This window comes from Syngnathoides biaculeatus, chromosome 18 (genome assembly GCF_019802595.1).
Source record: "Syngnathoides biaculeatus isolate LvHL_M chromosome 18, ASM1980259v1, whole genome shotgun sequence".
Classification (NCBI taxonomy): domain Eukaryota; kingdom Metazoa; phylum Chordata; class Actinopteri; order Syngnathiformes; family Syngnathidae; genus Syngnathoides; species Syngnathoides biaculeatus.
In genome coordinates, this window is record NC_084657.1 from 12,501 (window position 1) to 30,488 (window position 17,988).

The 17,988-nt window shown below is 46.2% G+C and overlaps 1 protein-coding gene and 1 long non-coding RNA gene across 3 annotated transcripts; one reads left to right on the plus strand and one right to left on the minus strand.

The window, feature by feature from the left end:
- The first annotated feature begins 1,523 nt into the window (after positions 1-1,523).
- On the plus strand, positions 1,524-13,726 carry LOC133491970 (moesin-like). 2 transcript variants are annotated; one of them, XM_061803750.1, is made up of 13 exons: positions 1,524-1,880; positions 8,018-8,101; positions 8,342-8,437; positions 8,512-8,786; positions 8,867-8,950; positions 10,669-10,815; positions 10,900-10,996; positions 11,082-11,245; positions 11,406-11,536; positions 11,600-11,760; positions 11,837-11,929; positions 12,402-12,632; positions 12,868-13,726. In XM_061803750.1, exons 1-13 carry the CDS (start codon positions 1,869-1,871, stop codon positions 13,030-13,032), a joined length of 1,740 nt encoding a protein of 579 aa, XP_061659734.1. In that variant the 5' UTR covers positions 1,524-1,868; the 3' UTR covers positions 13,033-13,726. The 2 variants fall into 2 exon arrangements, with proteins under 2 accessions (XP_061659734.1, XP_061659736.1); XM_061803752.1 differs by lacking the exons at positions 1,524-1,880; positions 8,342-8,437; positions 8,512-8,786 and having other exon boundaries at positions 8,043-8,101.
- Positions 13,727-15,455: 1,729 nt separating this feature from the next.
- On the minus strand, positions 15,456-17,988 carry LOC133491971 (uncharacterized). Its single transcript, XR_009792528.1, has 2 exons — positions 17,790-17,988; positions 15,456-15,685 (listed from the first exon to the last, which is right to left on the minus strand). It is a non-coding gene; the product is annotated as an uncharacterized LOC133491971 (long non-coding RNA).

Sequence of the window (17,988 nt, forward strand, 5' to 3'; positions counted from 1 at the left end):
ATACAACCGATTATTTCATAAACTGTCCGCCTCCCCCCACAAATGACTTTGTTCTTATTTATATAATTTGCTGACGGTTATGGATCAGTTTCCGATGACATCACGACAGTCCCACGATTCCCTTTCTCTACGACATCATAACTCTAGGACCAAATGGGATAAATTAACGATGGGGGGGTGGGGGGACTTCACGCTTCAAATATCACTTGTGCTCTCTAAACTCGATGACAGACAACATGGCGGCCGCCCAAAGCATGACGGGTAATTGGAAACCCGTCCATTGGCCCGACTTCGGGTGCCCCTCTGTGACGGCCGACGCTCACTTCCTGCGCCCGGCGACCATTCCCGGGATGCATTAATGCCGTTCGGCTTGAGCTCCCCGCAAGCACCATAGAACAGTGATTTCCAACCTTTATAGCGCCAAGGCACATATTTTACAATTGGCAGGCACACCAACAAAAGTAAATGTCACCAAAAATGGATCAATTAATTACTTTGTGTACTTTCTGCCATCTAATAGACGAGGATTTTTTTTTTTTTGTTCTGTCTGTCATTGTGCCTCACTGGCATAAATAGATAAATAAAGATGCATTATTTCTTGGTATAAATTGTTTTTTTAGCAATTACATACATAAAATTGGATAACTTCGCACAGCACACTAATGTACCCCGGCACACTGTTTGGGAATCACTGCTATAGAACATGGATGGCTTATATCATTGACAATAATTGTCCTATTATATAATGAGGGGGGAAAAATGACTTGATAATTGGTAGGTAGGATAGAAGAAGAGCAGACAGCACGTGGGCCGCGGGCCATACTTTGCTCACCCGACGGGATGTCTCATGACGAGAAAACAAAAAAAAAAAAGCAATCGCGGTTTTGTTTCCTTCCCCAGATTCTCTGCAGTTGAATCTACAAGTTAGAAAATGAGACGCCTTTGGGACGTTGATGAGGAAGCAAAGCAAAGCTCGACGTGAGTTGCGTGCTAAGAAACCGGACAAAGACGCGATTTAGCGTCCCAGGCCGGCCGTGAGTGAGGAAACGCGGTCGGGTCAAGTGGAAAAAGCGCAGAGAAGCCTGAGGGAGAAGTTGGGGGATGCCGGATGTTGAACTTGGAAGGATGTCAAATCTGGAGAGGAAAAAAAAATAATAATAATAATAATAAAAAGTGAAAGTATTTACGTGATGGGAAACGACGTTTTGCGCCTGCGGAGGGACCAGGAAGGTTGAAAAACGGAAGGAGACAGTTCTGACTCGAATCGAATGAAGAGGACCTACTAAGCACGCCTTTTTAAATATGGCGAGCAAAAGTCAACATTCGGCACTCACGTAAACTGGAAATATGTTTTGCACGAGTCCAAGATGGATTGGAAAAGTTTTCTGACATGAACAACCCAAACCAAAAACCGACAAAGCTGGGCCGAGCTCAGCCGAGCCAAGCCGAGACTAGCCGAGCCCAGCCCAGCCCATCTCCCCCCCCCCCCCCTCCCTTTCTTTTCTTTCTGGTGTGCTGTCATCGCTCTGGGTGTGGTTTGCTAGTCCGGGTCCCGTTAGCAGGAAACCCAGCTTTCGAGTCCACTTCACTCGGGAGGGCGCCACGAACCAAGAGACTTTTCCAGTTCCCCTCGCGAGCTGTTTTGGGGGCTTGTTTTTGGGGGGGTTTGTTTTTTTGTTTTTCTCCTCCAGTCGAGGTGGGGCCTCGCTTTTGGACACGAGGGCGTTTCGCGGCTCGCATGCGAAAAAAGTTCCGAAGCTGCCTTCGAAAACTGCTCGTCTGTCTCTTCAGCTGCTTTGGGGGCTTCTTAGACTTTTGGGTTTGTTTTTAATTTCCTGCCAAGCCCGAGCGGAGCAACACAAGCCAAGATGCCGAAAACGGTAAGCGTGAAAAAACTGTCGTCATCGCGTGCGGTCCGATGAAGCCTTTTTTTTTTTTTAATGGTGGGGGGTGGGGTGGGGGTGTTCAAAATCAAGCAGCGACGACACAATACTTTCCGTTAGGCGCGTGCGCGTGCGCCCTCCCGCCCCAGCGCGGGGGTGGGGGGGGCGCAACCGCGGGTCCTAGTCAGGGTCGAGAACGAAAATGAACCAAAAATCACATTTTTTTGACGTCACGTTAACTCGAGCGGTCCATTTCAACGGAGCAGAACCGGAAACAATGAGGACGACCCCTCCTCTCATTGTTAAGTGTGTGTGGGGGGGCACACGCGCGCGCGCACACACACACTCTTTGTTAAAATCAAAGCGCATGAAGCTGTGTTGGTTTTTCCACGCCTTCATCTGCTTTCTCGCCAAAATAAAATATTTCAGGACTGGGGGGGGGGGGTGCAATGAAAATGTCTTCATCATTTCATTTGGTGCCGTTCGACTGACATCGGCTTGGACAATGAAATGATTGCATATCACCCCAATTTGAAATATGCATCTGTGATCGGTGTGAAATACCAACTCAGCTCACAAGGGGGCTCCGTTCGATGTGCAGGAAAAAAGGTTCTTTTGTGTCATGTGTGCACATCATCATGTGTCCTTGTATGACAATAAAAGCCCAAATAAAGCCAGAACTAACGCGAGGCCGATTAAAAGACTTCACGGTTGTGATAAATTGTGCTCATATCATCATCATCACATAAATCACACATATGCACACAATTTCTAGCATTTCTAGCTAGCCCCAATGGAGAGATACGTCCATTCCATTTGGTTGGCTTCCCTTCTATCAAGCAGGTTATGAATATTTATGGAAACATTCCAAAAATGCCACTTAGGAGTTTCACGTGGGTGCTGGTGGTGAAAACCTGGTCAAATTTGTGGAATTTGCACTTCGAAGTTGAGTTGATTCTATCGCTGAGCGCTATCGTTTTCTACATGGAGGGTTGCCGATCGGCTATTTGAAACAATGAAATTAATGAGTTATATTATAACCCCACCAAGGGGTAGGGCCACTCGCAAAATTCATACATAAATAGTACGACAAGGAGAGAGAATATAAAGTCAATTTAAGAGAATCAAGTTGTTTTACTACAAGAAGCCACTAAAATGTTTCCCCACATCGGATACGATCGGATCTTGAGCAAGAAATCCACCCTAATCAACCGATCCGGATGATAAAGGTACTCTTAGAGAATCAATCAGTTAATAATCATCTTCAAATACGGCAAATCGAGGCGGAGACGGACGGCTGCTGGTCACAGACTCTGCATGAATGTTTGTGGATGAATTTGGAAATTGCATCCATTTTCTTCCACTTTTCCGGGTCGGGTCGCGGGGGGGGGGGGGGGGGAGTAGCTTCAGCGGGGATAGCCAGACTTCCCCTTCCCCAGCCACTTCTTCCAGAGGGATCACGAGGCGTTCCCAGGCCTCTCCAGCGCGTCCTGGGTCGTCCCCCGGAGTCTCTTTCCGGCAGGACGTGCCCGGAACACCTCACCAGGGAGGCATCCGGATCAGATGCCCCAGCCGCTTCCTCTGGCTCCTGTCAATGCGGAGGAGCAGCGGCTCGTCACTGAGCCCCTCCCGGATATCAGAAATCCCCTTTGTTGGAAAATATTTGGAGCTCACGGGAATTCATTTATAGGGAAATTGTCGTCAGGAAAGACACACTGAGGGTTCACGCCACCATTTTTGATGTCCAAAAATCAAAAATAGTAAAGATGAACGCGCCACCCTGCTCTCGTCCTTCTCTGCCAACTGTTTTTGGGAATCTGTTCATGCCGTCACGGCGTGCCGCTAGGAAACTGTTAGCCGAGGTTTTCACAGGCAGGGAGAAGCTCAAAAGCAACGTTTAGCTTTCAAAGCTACGAGACTCTGCCGCCGCTCTACGCTGCTTGTTGGGACGGGTCGCTTCGCTGTTGGAAAAGAGGAAACCTGACGGCGACAAACAAGAGGAAGGAAGGTCACTGACCATAAACTGCGGCAGAAGTAACTCAACTCGGGCTAAACTGTGCACGACTTCTTGGGGTCGCCGGTTTGGTGTGAGATCCACAAACTCGTCTTTTTGGGAGGTTGTTTGTAAATTTCAGGGCAGGGAAATCCCCCCCCCCCTCCAAAATCTGAGGGAAGTGAGATAATCTGACTCAGTAAAAGTAGCCATGGAGAAGTAGAAAGAAGAAAAAACGAAATCTGCATTTTGAGAGGAGTGGGAAAGATCCCAAACGTGGCCCGTCTGCCAACTTCTTGACTTTCTCAAGGAAGTCACGGCGTGACTCAAATGTTCTGCTCTTACATCAGTTCCCTTCTGGTAATTTCCCTCGCTCGCAAGCCTTATATGGACTTTCACATCACGGCCTCGCTGCTGCTGCTGCTGCTCCTCCTCACATGGTTGCGCCCCAGCACTCGCCGGCGCAGTCTTGTCTGTCCACCTTCTAAAAAGTCTCCTTTAAAATCTCAAATTGCCGCGTTTGCTCGACTCCAAATCACTTCGTCATTAAGTCCTCGTTTGGGGAAGAAAAAAAAAGTCATTTGTTCACCGCGTCAACGTATTCAAACGCGTCCAGTTCTGTAAACTCAAAGTTGGTGCAAACTTACCATGGTAGGTGGTCATCTCGCGGGGGGACAAAGACCGAGTGCGTGCGGTTTTGCCGATTCGCTCGATGGAAAGACGCAGAGGTATGCTAGCGGGGGGCGGGGGGTTTAAGGAGGCCCCCGGCGCGCATAGCGCAGCAGATTAGCGCTCGGCTGAGTTGGAGCTGCTGGCCGTAGAGTGAATGCTTTTTCTTTTTCTTTTTCTTCTTAACACAAATAGTCGAATATTTTCACCCGGGATCTGGTCTGACGGTGACGCCTTGGAAAGTAAGTGGTTTTATGCTATTGCTAAACGTCATTAGCGCCGTCTGGCATTCGTTTTTCTGTCATTTTCAACTTGGGAAATGTAGCGGATATAACGATAAAAGCGAGTTTGGACAAGAAGTTCTGACCCGGACACCGCGCAGACGAGTATGCGTGAATTTTAGGACGTTAGATTGGCGCGAGCGGGTTTTGGAGAGTCGATTGAGCGAAGGACTCGTTTTTGGTGGCGGGTTGAGAAGGATTACCGACGTTGACTCGCTTCCCCGACGGAAGCAACTTGGCTCGGGCGCCGAGAAGCTTCTGAGGCAGACGGCCGCGCGTGAATTCATATTCAAGGAGCAAATCTGAGCGTCCTCTTTGTCCCTCCCTTTTCCTGTCTGCCAGTTTGCGCTCTCGGACAGGACGGTTTTGGCCAAACGTTAAACACTCGGCTGCTCAGCTGTAAACGCATCTGGACGGCAGACGCGCACGACGGCGCAACGCAGCCAGCGGGCCTTTGAACGGCTTTAAACACGGTTTTGATCCGTACAGAACTTCTTACTCGCTACTTGGTTTGGGAGTTCCGTTGTACTTGCCTAATCTGAGCTCACCCAATGAGTTGCGCAAGTATCATTACAGGACCTCCACCGAGTGCAAATTGGTGGCTCTGTTAGTTATTTAGTAGTAGTGCGCCAAAACTGCAAGACCAGTTTTCACAGAACTCCGTCACAGGCAAATCACTCATCCAAGGATACTGATGAGGATGTGCCCTTTGTTGAAACATCTTCTTGAATGAATTATTTTGGGCCTAGTATCAGGTGCACAGTTATTACGCATTTTTGCAGTTTGTTTGCTTGTCAGAACAATAAAGTTATTCAATTGTTTCAAAAATACATTTAATTGAACTGGTGACAGTTTGGACTTCAGATGAGCCCAAATGGATAAAACGGGCGATTCCCAAGTATACGTATGCAAGTACTTACGGTGGTACCTCTACTTAAGAACGTCGAGTAACGAAAAACTCAGGTTACAAAACGCCTCCTCGGAAAAAATATTGTGTCCGGATATGAAAGGCAAAAAGAGGCGCTTGGTTGGATTGGCAGCCCCCCAAATTCCGCCAGACGTAAACATCCCGTTTCTCGCTTTGACAGTGGCGCGATAGTCACGCTCTCCCGTCGGGCGTCGCCGTAACATCTTCCTGGCATCCCATTGGCTAGGAGAGACGTCAAAATCGACCCATGATGCTTTTTGTTTTCCCCTGGACACACGAAAGTCACCGAATCACACACCTGCGCACATTGTACAAAGTTTTGTGATTTTTTTTTTCATGGGCCCCCCAATACACGTTCGTGGAACGAAGTTGTGCATGTGCATACGTTCATTTGTTTTCCTCTCGGCTGTCAAACATTTGCTTCTTCCGCCGTCCCCCACAATTCGCTTCTCTTCACATAGTCACTAAAGGTAGATGAACATTTTTTATTACTCTTTACATTATATACTTTGAATGCTTATTGGGGGGGGGCTTGGAACGGATTAGTCTGTTTACATGTAAAAAGCGCTTCCACTTGTGAAAAAAAAAAAATCCACGTTACAAAACAACTTCCGGAATGAATTTATTTTTCAAGTAGAGGTACCGCTGTATATGTATTGTTTATTTATTATATATTTTCAAAGCAGACTGAAAGGATGAATTAAACATTTCTTGAATTCAAAAATGAAGATTCAAACAACTTTATTGATCCACAAACGGCAATTCACTTTCCAGACGAGCAGTCGGGTAACACCAAACATAAATATACGGTACAAACACTCAATGGCAGTCAATTGATGTAAAGGGAAGATTATACTTCAAGTACTTTTGAACCAGTTATTGAAATGTCGTAAATATTCAAGAAAAACAACAACAAAACTTTTCAGCTTCCGCATGAGCACAACAGTTTAGCTTAGTGCTAGTGCTAGCGGCTGCATGTCAACGTGCTGCCGTTCTGTTGACTCGGGCCCTAAAGTTTTGGTATCGTACGGCAATAGAAAGACCAGATTGGAGCTGTGTGAAATTCGCAACAAGTCTTCAATGCGTCACTAACGTAAACCCAGTTGTAAAAAAACGCCGCTTTCAGTGCGTGAAAAAGGTGAAAAGTGTTATTTAGCCGTCGCCGCGGGGAAAACGGCGAGGACGACTGCACGGAAAGCGGGCGCGTGGGCCGAGCGGGTGCTAAGAATAGTGCGGACGACGCCCTGACGAGCGCAGACCGGAGCGGCGCGCTTCCTTTTTTTTTTTTTTTTTTTTTTTTGTGCAACATTAGCGAGTCGAGGTCAGGAAACGAAGCCAGTGAAAATCCAGCCAGGTCGTCGCCAGCTGAAATGACTTCAAAATGGTTTCGTTGCCACCTCAAAACAGATTCCGTTCATTCCCTTCAAGTATATCTGAGTCTTTTGGAAAGCAACATATAAATCAAATGTGTGATTTTGAATAAACTTCACATTGTAAGCCATTATGTACAGTTTGAACTTTAAGAAGTGATTTAAATGTAGGACAACAAAGTTTGCTTAACGAGTTAAAAGGACGACATAATATGGAGTAAAAAAAAAAAAGTGCTCTTAAGTAAATACTTAAAGAAAATTGATAAAAGATGTAATATTGCATTTCAAAGATAAACGCAGCTGAAGTATACTCAATAAAAGGACGGAGAAAAAACGTTTACGCCACAGTCGCATGACACAAAGTCTGCGCCCACCGTCGACCCGGATCGCCTTGCGGCCGAACAGGCGCCGAGTGCGCTGAGCTCGTGCTGCGATTCTGCCGACGTGAACGGCGGGGGGGTTTGGTCGGGCCTGTTCAGTTAGGTCCTGGTGGGCACGTGGGCCGCCTCTTTCTGTCATCGCCAAGGGGGCCGAGCAAGAGAATGAAAAATGATTATTATTTTTTTTTCATACATACAATCCGGATTCTTCTCTCTCTCAATACCAGAAGTGATATTTCAAAAACAAATAAATGAATAATAAACTCAAAACTAGTTCAATTGCCAGTACGACGTGCCCCCCAAGTTTGTAGATTCATTTGAACTGAACCAAAATGTTGAATGAAACGAACGTCCTTTTTATTGCAAACTAATTGTTTGTTGAACCTGACAAAGGATTTATCTGCCAGACGCAGTCCATTCCTCGCACCACCGACGGCGGCGAACAATTTTTTTTTTTTTTTCCAATTTGCTTCAATTTCACGTCCCCGATTGAGTTTGTTCTTTGTTCTTTAGATTAGCGTGAGAGTCACCACGATGGATGCGGAGCTGGAGTTTGCCATTCAGCCCACGACGACAGGAAAGCAACTCTTTGACCAGGTGGGACCACAAAAATCATAAAAATCGCCACATTTTAAACTTTGCTATGAACGATCGTGACGATTCTGAAGATCGGGCAGACGCCGCCAGTCAACGGCATTTTATGTTGCGATTGTAATTTGTGGCGGTGGAAAGACAAAAACTGCCTCGGGCGGGTTTTTAACAGAGCCGTTGGAGAACGTGCTTACATTTTGGGGATCAGATTTGTTGTGGTCGTCCGTATAATGTCATTTTTCGCAGGTCGTTAAGACCATTGGGTTGCGGGAGGTTTGGTACTTTGGACTCCAGTACCAGGATACCAAAGGCTTGTCTACGTGGCTCAAGCTCAATAAGAAGGTGAGCTCGTCGTCGTCGTCGACAACACCGCGCCAAACATTTGACCCACACGAGATCCTCCGTTTGAATTCCAGGTGACGGCCCAAGATGTGAGGAAGGAGAGCCCTCTGCTATTTAAGTTCCGTGCCAAGTTCTTTCCGGAGGATGTCTCGGAGGAGTTGATACAGGACGCCACCCAGCGGCTTTTTTTCCTGCAGGTGAAGGAGGGAATCTTAAACGACGATATCTACTGCCCCCCGGAGACCGCCGTCCTCCTGGCGTCTTACGCCGTGCAGGCCAAGTTTGCGGACTACAACAAAGAAGTCCACACGCCGGGCTATCTATCCAACGAACATCTGCTCCCTCAGAGGTAAGTCCGACCGACGCTCACCCGGGACGCCGTCGGCCTCTTGAGTCATCTGCGTGACCTTCTCCCGATCGTGTCGGCAGAGTCCTGGACCAGCACAAGCTCAGTAAGGACCAGTGGGAGGAGAGGATTCAAGTGTGGCATGAAGAACACAAGGGAATGATGAGGTAATCGCTGTTCCTCCTCCTCCTCCTCACTTTCACCAAGATAAGACTTTCCCAGCTCATTATACCTCTTAGTGGTACTACACTCTACGCACTTTTTGTACTCCATGTGCCAAACTTTATCGGACTCGGCCTTCTCTCCTTTTGTTTGCCGCTTCCGTTGGGCTGGCATGACTTTTCAGCTATAATCCCGTCCGGGGCCCACAGGTCACAAACCACTTTGCGTGGTTTTCTTTCAGTTGTTGTAACATCTTAATTTGCAAAAGAAACAAACTTTTCCATACAACGGCCGCAACACCGGACAATTATACTGACCAACATTTTTTTGGAATATGAAAGCCAATGTAAAAACCCTGCAGTGATGCAGACTTTGTATCGGTCTGTTGTGTTAAAGAGGGAGGAAGTCTCAACTTACCAGTCAATCTACGTTCCTACCCACACCTATGGGCATGAGCTGTGGGTCGTGACGGAAAGAACAAGATCCCAGATACAAGTGTCCGGGCTCTCCCTCAAAGAACGGGTGAGAAGCTCGGTCATCCAGGAGGGGCTCAGTGTCGAGCCGCTGCTCCTCTGCGTCGAGAGGAGCCAGATGAGGTCAATGATCCTGGGAGCTAAGTTCTCTGGGGCTTCATGCCCTTGGTAGGATCACCCATGGGAAACAGGTCCTAGGTGAGGGACCGGTCAAACTACGACTCCAAAACCCCTAATGATTACTACAAAAATTGGATCCAGGTTTCCCTTGCCTAGAGGTGGGTCACCCGGGTCCCCCTCTGGAGCCAGGCCTGGAGGTGGGGCTGCACCCATGGGCTTACCCCCTGTGAGAGGGGCCATAGGGGTCGGGTGGACTGTGAGCTGGGCGGCAGCCAAAGGCGGGGACCCTGGCGATCCGATCCCCAACTACAGAAACTAGCTCGAGGGACATGGAATTGAGAGGAGCCAGATGAGGTGACTAGGGCATCCGATTCGGATGCGTCCTGGACGCCTCCCGGACAAGTCCCACGGGAATGAGACCCCGGGGATGACCCAGGACACGCCGGAGAGACTATGTCTCTCGGCTGGCTTGGGAACGCCTCGGGAAGAAGCGGCTGGGGAAAGGGAAGTCTGGGTATCCCTGCTGAACCTACTTCCCCCGCGACAGGACCCGGAAAAGTAGTAGATAATGGATGTAAAAACCCAGCTGAGACCTTTTAGTTTTGATCTATTGGGACGTGTGGGGCCCTAACACAAGCACTAGCTGGACACCTCAAGTCCGCTACGTTTGGGTGGAGTGACTGCCAGGATGCGTATTGAAAATAGATTTCGCTTCCTCTAGTGCACTTTTAAGAGGTACCGTAGCCCGGCGTGTCCACCAAAACAACAAGTGGGAAAAGTATACGTGTCCTACAATTACTGTACGGTCATTTATTTGAGCGTGATGGGGACCAAGCGAAAAATCCACGAGTAAGTCATGCCCCTTCTCACCCCAAAAGATTTACATTTCTTAAAGATGCCACAAGGTGGCAGAAAAGCCCCGTCTGATAGGGAAAAAAAAGGTGCAGAGTACAGGTGTCGTAAATCAGAGCCTTGAGGAACACCGGAAGTGGCCGTGACAAGCTGAGATCTGATAGTTCTGAATAAAAAAAAAAAAAATAAAAAAATTCTGCCTCGAATGCTACAAGGTGCGCACGGACGTCAAAAGCGTCACCGTGTCAGTACATAAAAGAGAAATGTCGTGTCTGCAGAGAGGAATCCATGATGGAGTATTTGAAGATCGCCCAAGACCTGGAGATGTACGGAGTCAACTACTTCAGCATCAAAAACAAGAAAGGAACAGAGTTGTGGCTGGGAGTGGACGCTTTGGGACTCAACATTTATGAACAGAACGACAAGTAAGTGACTCCGCTAAATATCGGATGTATTTCATCTTTTGGGGCATGTTTGCGAGACTGAGGTTTGTGCGCCCGTTTTCACAGAATGACGCCCAAAATTGGCTTTCCTTGGAGTGAAATCAGGAATATTTCCTTCAACGACAAGAAATTTGTCATCAAACCGATTGACAAGAAAGCTCCGGTATGTTGACCTTTCAAACTAAAGGCATTCATTTTGTGCTTCCTGGCAGTTACGATTTTTTCTGCCCCCCCCCCGCCGCCGCTAGGACTTTGTATTTTATGCGCCGAGGCTGCGCATCAACAAGCGTATTCTGTCTCTGTGCATGGGGAACCACGAGCTTTACATGCGCCGCCGCAAACCCGACACCATCGAAGTGCAGCAGATGAAGGCTCAGGCTCGGGAGGAGAAGAACCTCAAGAAGATGGAACGGTAACGGTCACAGTCACATCATCACACCGGCGGACACTTGCACAATTTGAAAGCGCACAAAAAGTTTGAACATTTGCGTCCGGAGCGCGACGCTAATCGTCCACCGTCAGAATTATCTTAAAGGATAGCCGGCCCATTCAAGTTTCTCTCAATACGCCAGAGCTCTGCTGGATAACGAAAAGAGGAAAAGGGAAGCCGTGGAAAAGGAAAAGGAGAAGATCGAGAAGGAAAAAGAGGAATTAATGGAACGGCTGAAGCAGATCGAGGAGCAGACCAAGAAAGCTCAGCAAGGTCGGTGACGGAGGCGACGGCGGTCGTTGCGCGGTCGTGCTCAGGTGAAGTCGTTGTGCGCAGATCTGGAGGAGCAAACGATGAGGGCTCTGGAGCTGGAGCTGGAGAGGAAGCGAGCCCAGGAGGAGGCCGAGCGCCTGGAGGCTGACCTGAAAGGCGCCGAGGACGCCAAGATGGCTCTCTTGCAACAGTCGCAGAACCAGATGAAGAACCAAGAGCATCTGGTTGGCTTTTACATTTTGACTGGTCCGGCTCGCGTGGCCTTCAGGTCCAGTCGTAACCGGAGTGCTGTCCTTTCAGGCCACCGAGTTGGCTGAGCTGACCTCAAAGATTTCCCTCCTGGAGGATTCCAAGAAGAAGAAGGAAGAGGAGGCAACGCTGTGGCAAGAGAAGGTGCTGCCGCTTCCGGGTTCTTCCTTATCAATAAGCGCCGAGATGAGTTTTTCCAAAAAGTACACAATCGCAACGCGGCCCATACAGTCCGTCCTTGTGTACTTAACTTTAGCTCCGTTTTCTTCAAACATGTATTCACAAGAAAGAAATACCCTGTAAAACTTCTACATTCCAGAAAGTTTACTTGGCCTGGACTGACTAGTTACCCTCATGGTAACGCAGTTAGTGGTCTGTCCACGAGACCGCATTGGCCCACGTGTGATTTAAAAAAAAAAAAAAAAAAAAAAAAAAAAAGACAAAAACATGCACATTTGCGCAGATTTATATTAATTCACACTTGGAACAAGAGTCATTGTAATACAACGGCAGACCATTTATGCTCTCAAAACAAATCAGATGTCGTTAAACCGCACGCTGTAGCGTAAATCCATTCTTAGTGAGCGTTAAACGGACGACCGTCTCCTTCCCTCAGGCCACCCTGGTGCAGCAGGACTTGGAGAAGACCAAAGAAGAGCTCAAAAACAAAGTGATGGCGGCCCACGTCCAGGAGCCCCTCAACACCGAGAACGAGCACGACGAGAACGACGAAAGCAGCGCCGAGGCCAGCGCAGAGTTCACGTCGGCCGCCGGGTACAAGGACCGCAGCGAGGAGGAGCGCATGACCGAGGCGGAGAAGAACGAGCGCCTGCAGAAACACCTGCTCGTAAGTCTGACCTTTTGGATTTACGGACATCCGGCCGGCCGGTTTCTGGGCCTGAACACAAGGCGCCGCGAAAACTAGCTTGCAGTTTTTGGGCACAGAGACGCCACAAGATGGTGCCAAAGAACCACTCGTGCAACTTTAGTGTCTGCGCTTTGACCTGCACATGCTTTTCACCTCATAAAAGTATAAAAAAAAAAAAAAGATATGCTAATATTAAAAAAAACTGCCATTGCAGGCGTTAAGCTCCGAGCTGGCCAACGCCCGCGACGAGACCAAGAAGACGGTCAACGACATGATCCACGCCGAGAACATGCGGGCGGGACGGGACAAGTACAAGACCCTCAGACAGATCCGCTCGGGCAACACCAAGCAGCGCATCGACGAGTTCGAGTGCATGTGATCCGCTCGAGCGGACCGGCCCTTTGGATCGGTCACATTTCCACGCGCTACCATTCCAAACCGAATTTAGGCAAGCCACTGGTCGATAAAAAGGGACATACTGTATTTTGTAGGCGCGTTCCGTTCCTCATTTAGGAGGTTTGGAGCATATCTCGTTAAAACGGACCACATCAGATCGACAAAAATTGTAATTTCATCTCATCGTTCTGTCGCTTCCAAATGAAAGGCCGCAAAATTTACACTTCTGCTGTACACGTGGAAACGGAATTTTTTCTGTCCGGAATAAAAGATGGCCTTATGCGCCCGCACCACTTTTTGAAAAAACAATGCAAAAAAAAAAAAAAACACAAACTTGGACTTGACTTCAGTGAAGTTTTACGGTGCTTCACTAGAGCAGCATTTTTTTTGCGATATAGACTGAATAAACGTGTGCCATAAAGAAAGCTTTTTAGTTTCAAGTGTGAAATTTGGATCTTTCTGATGAAAATGGAAGCAAAAAATAAAATGTAAAAAAAAATTGGATGATTTTGGTCAGATTGTAGCTCGTGCATAAAAAATACAGACTTTTCTTTTAAATTATTTTTTAGCTTTGAGGTTTAAGCGTTAGGCTTGTGGCTGTTCATACATGAGTTTTTATTAATCAATTAGTTTTGTTATCAATTAGTTTATTCAATTCAACATCCTGCAGTATGTCTTCTATCAAGTGGTGTGTTGCAAAGTAATCTTAAATTTAAAAAAAGAAAAAAATAAATAAATAAAAAAAAGAGAGAAATCACATCCGGAGGACATTTTCGCATCTGAAAGAATTTCCTTTTAACATGCACTGGAACATCTCGCAGTATTCAATATTAACTCAAACGATAATGAGTAGTATCTCACTTTCATGCATTTTAATATACTGTATGTATTTAATGAATGACTTTTTTTTTGTATTTTGGAATTCTGATGTCATCAAATCATACGGTGTTTTAAACAAAAAAATGAGAAGAAAACACCACTGCGGCTATTTTTTTATTTTTGTAATAGAAAACTCCAGTAAAAGTCGAAGGAACAAGCAAGAGCCTGTGCGCGCTGCACGGCACCGACATCAATTTTCAAATCAAATCAAAAATCATCATCATCCTTTCCGCCTCATTCTGGCATTAAAGCACAAAAAGGGTTTTGCTCGTTTTTCGACATTTAAGGTCAAAATCAAAAGTATTGTAGCAGTAGGTCTTTTTTATATATATATATATATATCTATTTTGATGTGCCTGAAGGAATTTGTACTTGGATGCAATTGACAATACAGTATTTTGCCCCATTGTTGTACTTTCACAAAATATAACGCATTTGCTATTTCCGATAACTTGACGCTGTGCTGTAACTTTGGAAAACATGGAAAACGATTGTGCGTTTGGCTCAACTTATCTTTGGTCAGAGAGGCGGACTCGCTCAGATGTTTTCCTCCAGTAGTTCTTAGAATATATTAAAAAAAAAAAAAAAAAAAAGACAGTCATATTCCCCCCCTCCATATGACAGACAGTGCCTTGCCCAATTTTTTTGCTTCGTCTTCCTTTCACCAGTGAATAAAAGCCAGCAGAAAAAAAAAATAATTGTCTTTTCCTTTTCTGTCTGTACAAATTCAAACTTTGGATAACATCACAAATTCAGGAAAAAAAAAACTTCTCGGTGCATTATTTTTTTAAAGTTTATTCTAAAATGCAGCGTGCCGAGTTGGAGTTCCCGAAGCTCAGCGCAATTCTGTAAATCTCCCTCAATCATCCATTTTTAGATGTCATATAAAAATAACAGTGTGAGCGCTTGACAGGTGAGCAGAAAAAAAAGCAGCACTCACTTCAGTGTCAGTTTGCAGGAATAAAATAAATGAATGCAGCAATAAATAAAACTTGTTGCCGCTGTCAGCAGAGTCACTGGCAAGAGTTTTTCCACTCCGCTCGACTGCGTTGCGCGTCCTCTTTCTTCACTTCTTTGTTGGGGAACAACTTGATGAAAGTTGACTCGAGTCTTTCTCAAGAACTTCCGCTCCGCAAGTTGGGCGTGAAGCGGCCTCACCTCACGACCCGTTTGGTGGAATTTGACACTTTTCTGGGGACCACCAGGTCCAATTTGTCTCGCAATCAAGTTCTTCCGTGTGGGCTTGTTCACAACACGGATGATGAATTTAAAAAAAAAAAATGACTTCACCTTGTTTTGAGTCCGCTCCTCGGCCTTCTGAGAATTCACAATTGCTTGGAAGACAAAATTAAAAATCGCAAAGTATTTTCTCTGAAGCAATGCAAGTGCTGCAATTTTCCATCTTGAGCAATAAAATGACTGGCAGCCCTTTTCAGGAATAGCAACTTGCAATTTTTCAGATGGTCTGAAGTAACTGGAACCCACTGCAGTTCCCGTGTCCGGACGGAGAAAAAAGGGACTACAAAATATTCTCTTCTCATTTGTTTTAATAATTTTATAAAGATACATTTTTGTTGTATGAACTGCTTATTTGCATTTTGGCATCTCCAGGAAAGATGTAAGTAAAAGAAATTTAGTAGTAAGTTGGAGTCAAAGCCGTGTCCTTTCCTGTCCTGTCCCTTCGTCTTAGTCAAAGCCGTGTCCGTTCCTGTCCCTCCGTTGTAGTCGAAGCCCTGTCCGTTCCTGTGCTGTCCCACCTGCCCAAAAAAAAAAAAAAAACATTTCCATGGTGCTACCTTTGGGGTGGGGACTGCTGGCTGTGTCAAAGTTTAACTTTAGTAGATGCCGTAGGTCCCAAAAAAAAAAAAAAAAATGGAGAGCAGTGTTGAAGTGACCCTCGGGATGGATTTTTAGCAAGGCCAGTCTGAGAAGCAAGACAAGACTGGCGGTCAGTTTTGTCTGCGCGCATGCAAACCTGATGAAAGTGTCATTTGCGGCTGCCAAAAGGAAGTTGTTCTCGCGTTCAATTCAAGTGGGCCACGTTTTCGGGGGTTCTTAAGTGCGTGACGCGCAGTGGACTTCAAAAAGTGACAGACTGGTAACCGTCAGGTCCATAAGTGACTTGTGAACTTAAAGAAGACAGGCAAGGCCGGCACAATCTGCGTATCCGACAAAGCCTTGGAGAGCATTTCACAAGCGTGACATGTTGACACTTTATTTCCACACATTTCCTGCGAGCGAGCAGCTCGCTTATCTTCCTCGTTCTGACTTCCCTTTTGCCGCAGTGCAGCCCGAACGCTCCGACCGGTCGTCGTCGGCTCTTCGCAAGCAAAGACGGGAGCGGAGAGGGTCGCCGGAACCCCGGCGGCGACGTCCTCACGCGGCAGGTAACCGATTCACCCCGGCACGATTGAAATGCTCAGTTTCTTCTTCTTCGTTTGTCGAATGTTGCTTTCTCCCGAGCAGTCCGCTTGGTTTTTTTGGAGAGATCCGGCCCCCCACTTAGTGTATTTGACAAGCTGAGTCGGACACTCTGATTCAGCGAGTGTCAGTTTGTCAAATACCCGAAGTGAGGCGTCACTGGCCTACGAGACGCCGCCGACCTCGACCGGAACGCTCAACCGGTCCACGTGTGCGACGTTTGGGTCGAATTCAGCAAAGGATTATGGGAATGAATTCTTTTGGATATTTTAACAAGAGGAGAACACTGTATAGAATATGTTGTGCATGGGCTTCTGAGTGTCAAAATATGTAAAAGTTGAAAACAATGAATTAAAACAGATTGTGCACATTGACTTGGGACAGCTGCTGCCGAACAGCTTTGTTGTTACTGGAAAATAAATACAGAGAAATATACAGTTTTTGTTTTTATTGCCGTCTTTCCACCTATATAAAAATCCTACCTCGGCCTTTAAGGGACTACACAAAACCCCCCAAATTAATAGGTGGCCAAATATGTTTTTCCGGCGAAGTCAAAGGGTTTGGGGGGGGGGGGGTTCGCTCTCTCGCTCAATTGTGACACGCAAACACTTATCAGCCGTTTGTACACTTCCTGTTCCTGTGTGGACAAGCCCGATCGCTGACATTTTGCAAGTGTGGACAGTCCCACTCGACTGTAATAAGTCTCGTTTTACAGCTTATCACATTTGCAAAATGCAACATTAGCTGCAAATTAAAACGTACGTCAAGTGACGCCTTTTAGATTGATATAAAAAAAAAAGAAACCTGTGATAACTTGAACAAACCTGTCACAGATAACGCACAATATTCCAACACACGCATTCACCATCTTGATGAGTTACAATAAATTCATCAATTTTTTACAGCACCCGTCTTCATTAAGGTCACAGGACAGTCTGTCTACAACTCCTGTCGGCGAGAACGAATGTACATACGTACACGTGTGTTTGGAGAACCCAAAGAATCCTACGCGAACAATGAAACTCGGGATTCAAACCCAGATTATTTAGCTGTGAGGCAAATGGGCCAGCCACTAGGGTCCCTTGCTGCCCATGAAGGAAATAACTGGATGGTGTTCAAGTGTGCATACGGGTTAGTGTTAGGACACCCCCCCACACACACACTTTTTATTTCCCCCATATATACCTCAAGTAAGTCTTGGATGTCATCAGTGTCAGCATGTGATCAATTTATGAGAATATAATTTTTTTTTTTTTTTTTTTACAAAAAGCTTTTAGAAAAGTACTAGGAATGCCCATTTCGATTAAAAACCAAAGCCAAATGTGCTGTTTTAGCAGACAAAAGTGAGGCCAGAGTTTTATGCTACAGCTCTTGACAACCAGGATATAACCAAAAATACTATACATACAAAATGTATTTAATAAAATACACGGTACTCACCAGAGGTGCGCAGTATTTGTAGACGAACTCTCGTCTTTTTTTTTTTTTTTTTTTTTTTGCTAGCTGCTTTGGGTCCAAGCTAGCAAGCTACGAAGTTGTTGAAATGTTAAATAAAAGACGAAAATGAGCTTCATTTCAAGTTTGTCTTGGACACCGTCTTAAAAATGATTTTTTTTTTTTTTTTTTAAGTAATTGTTAT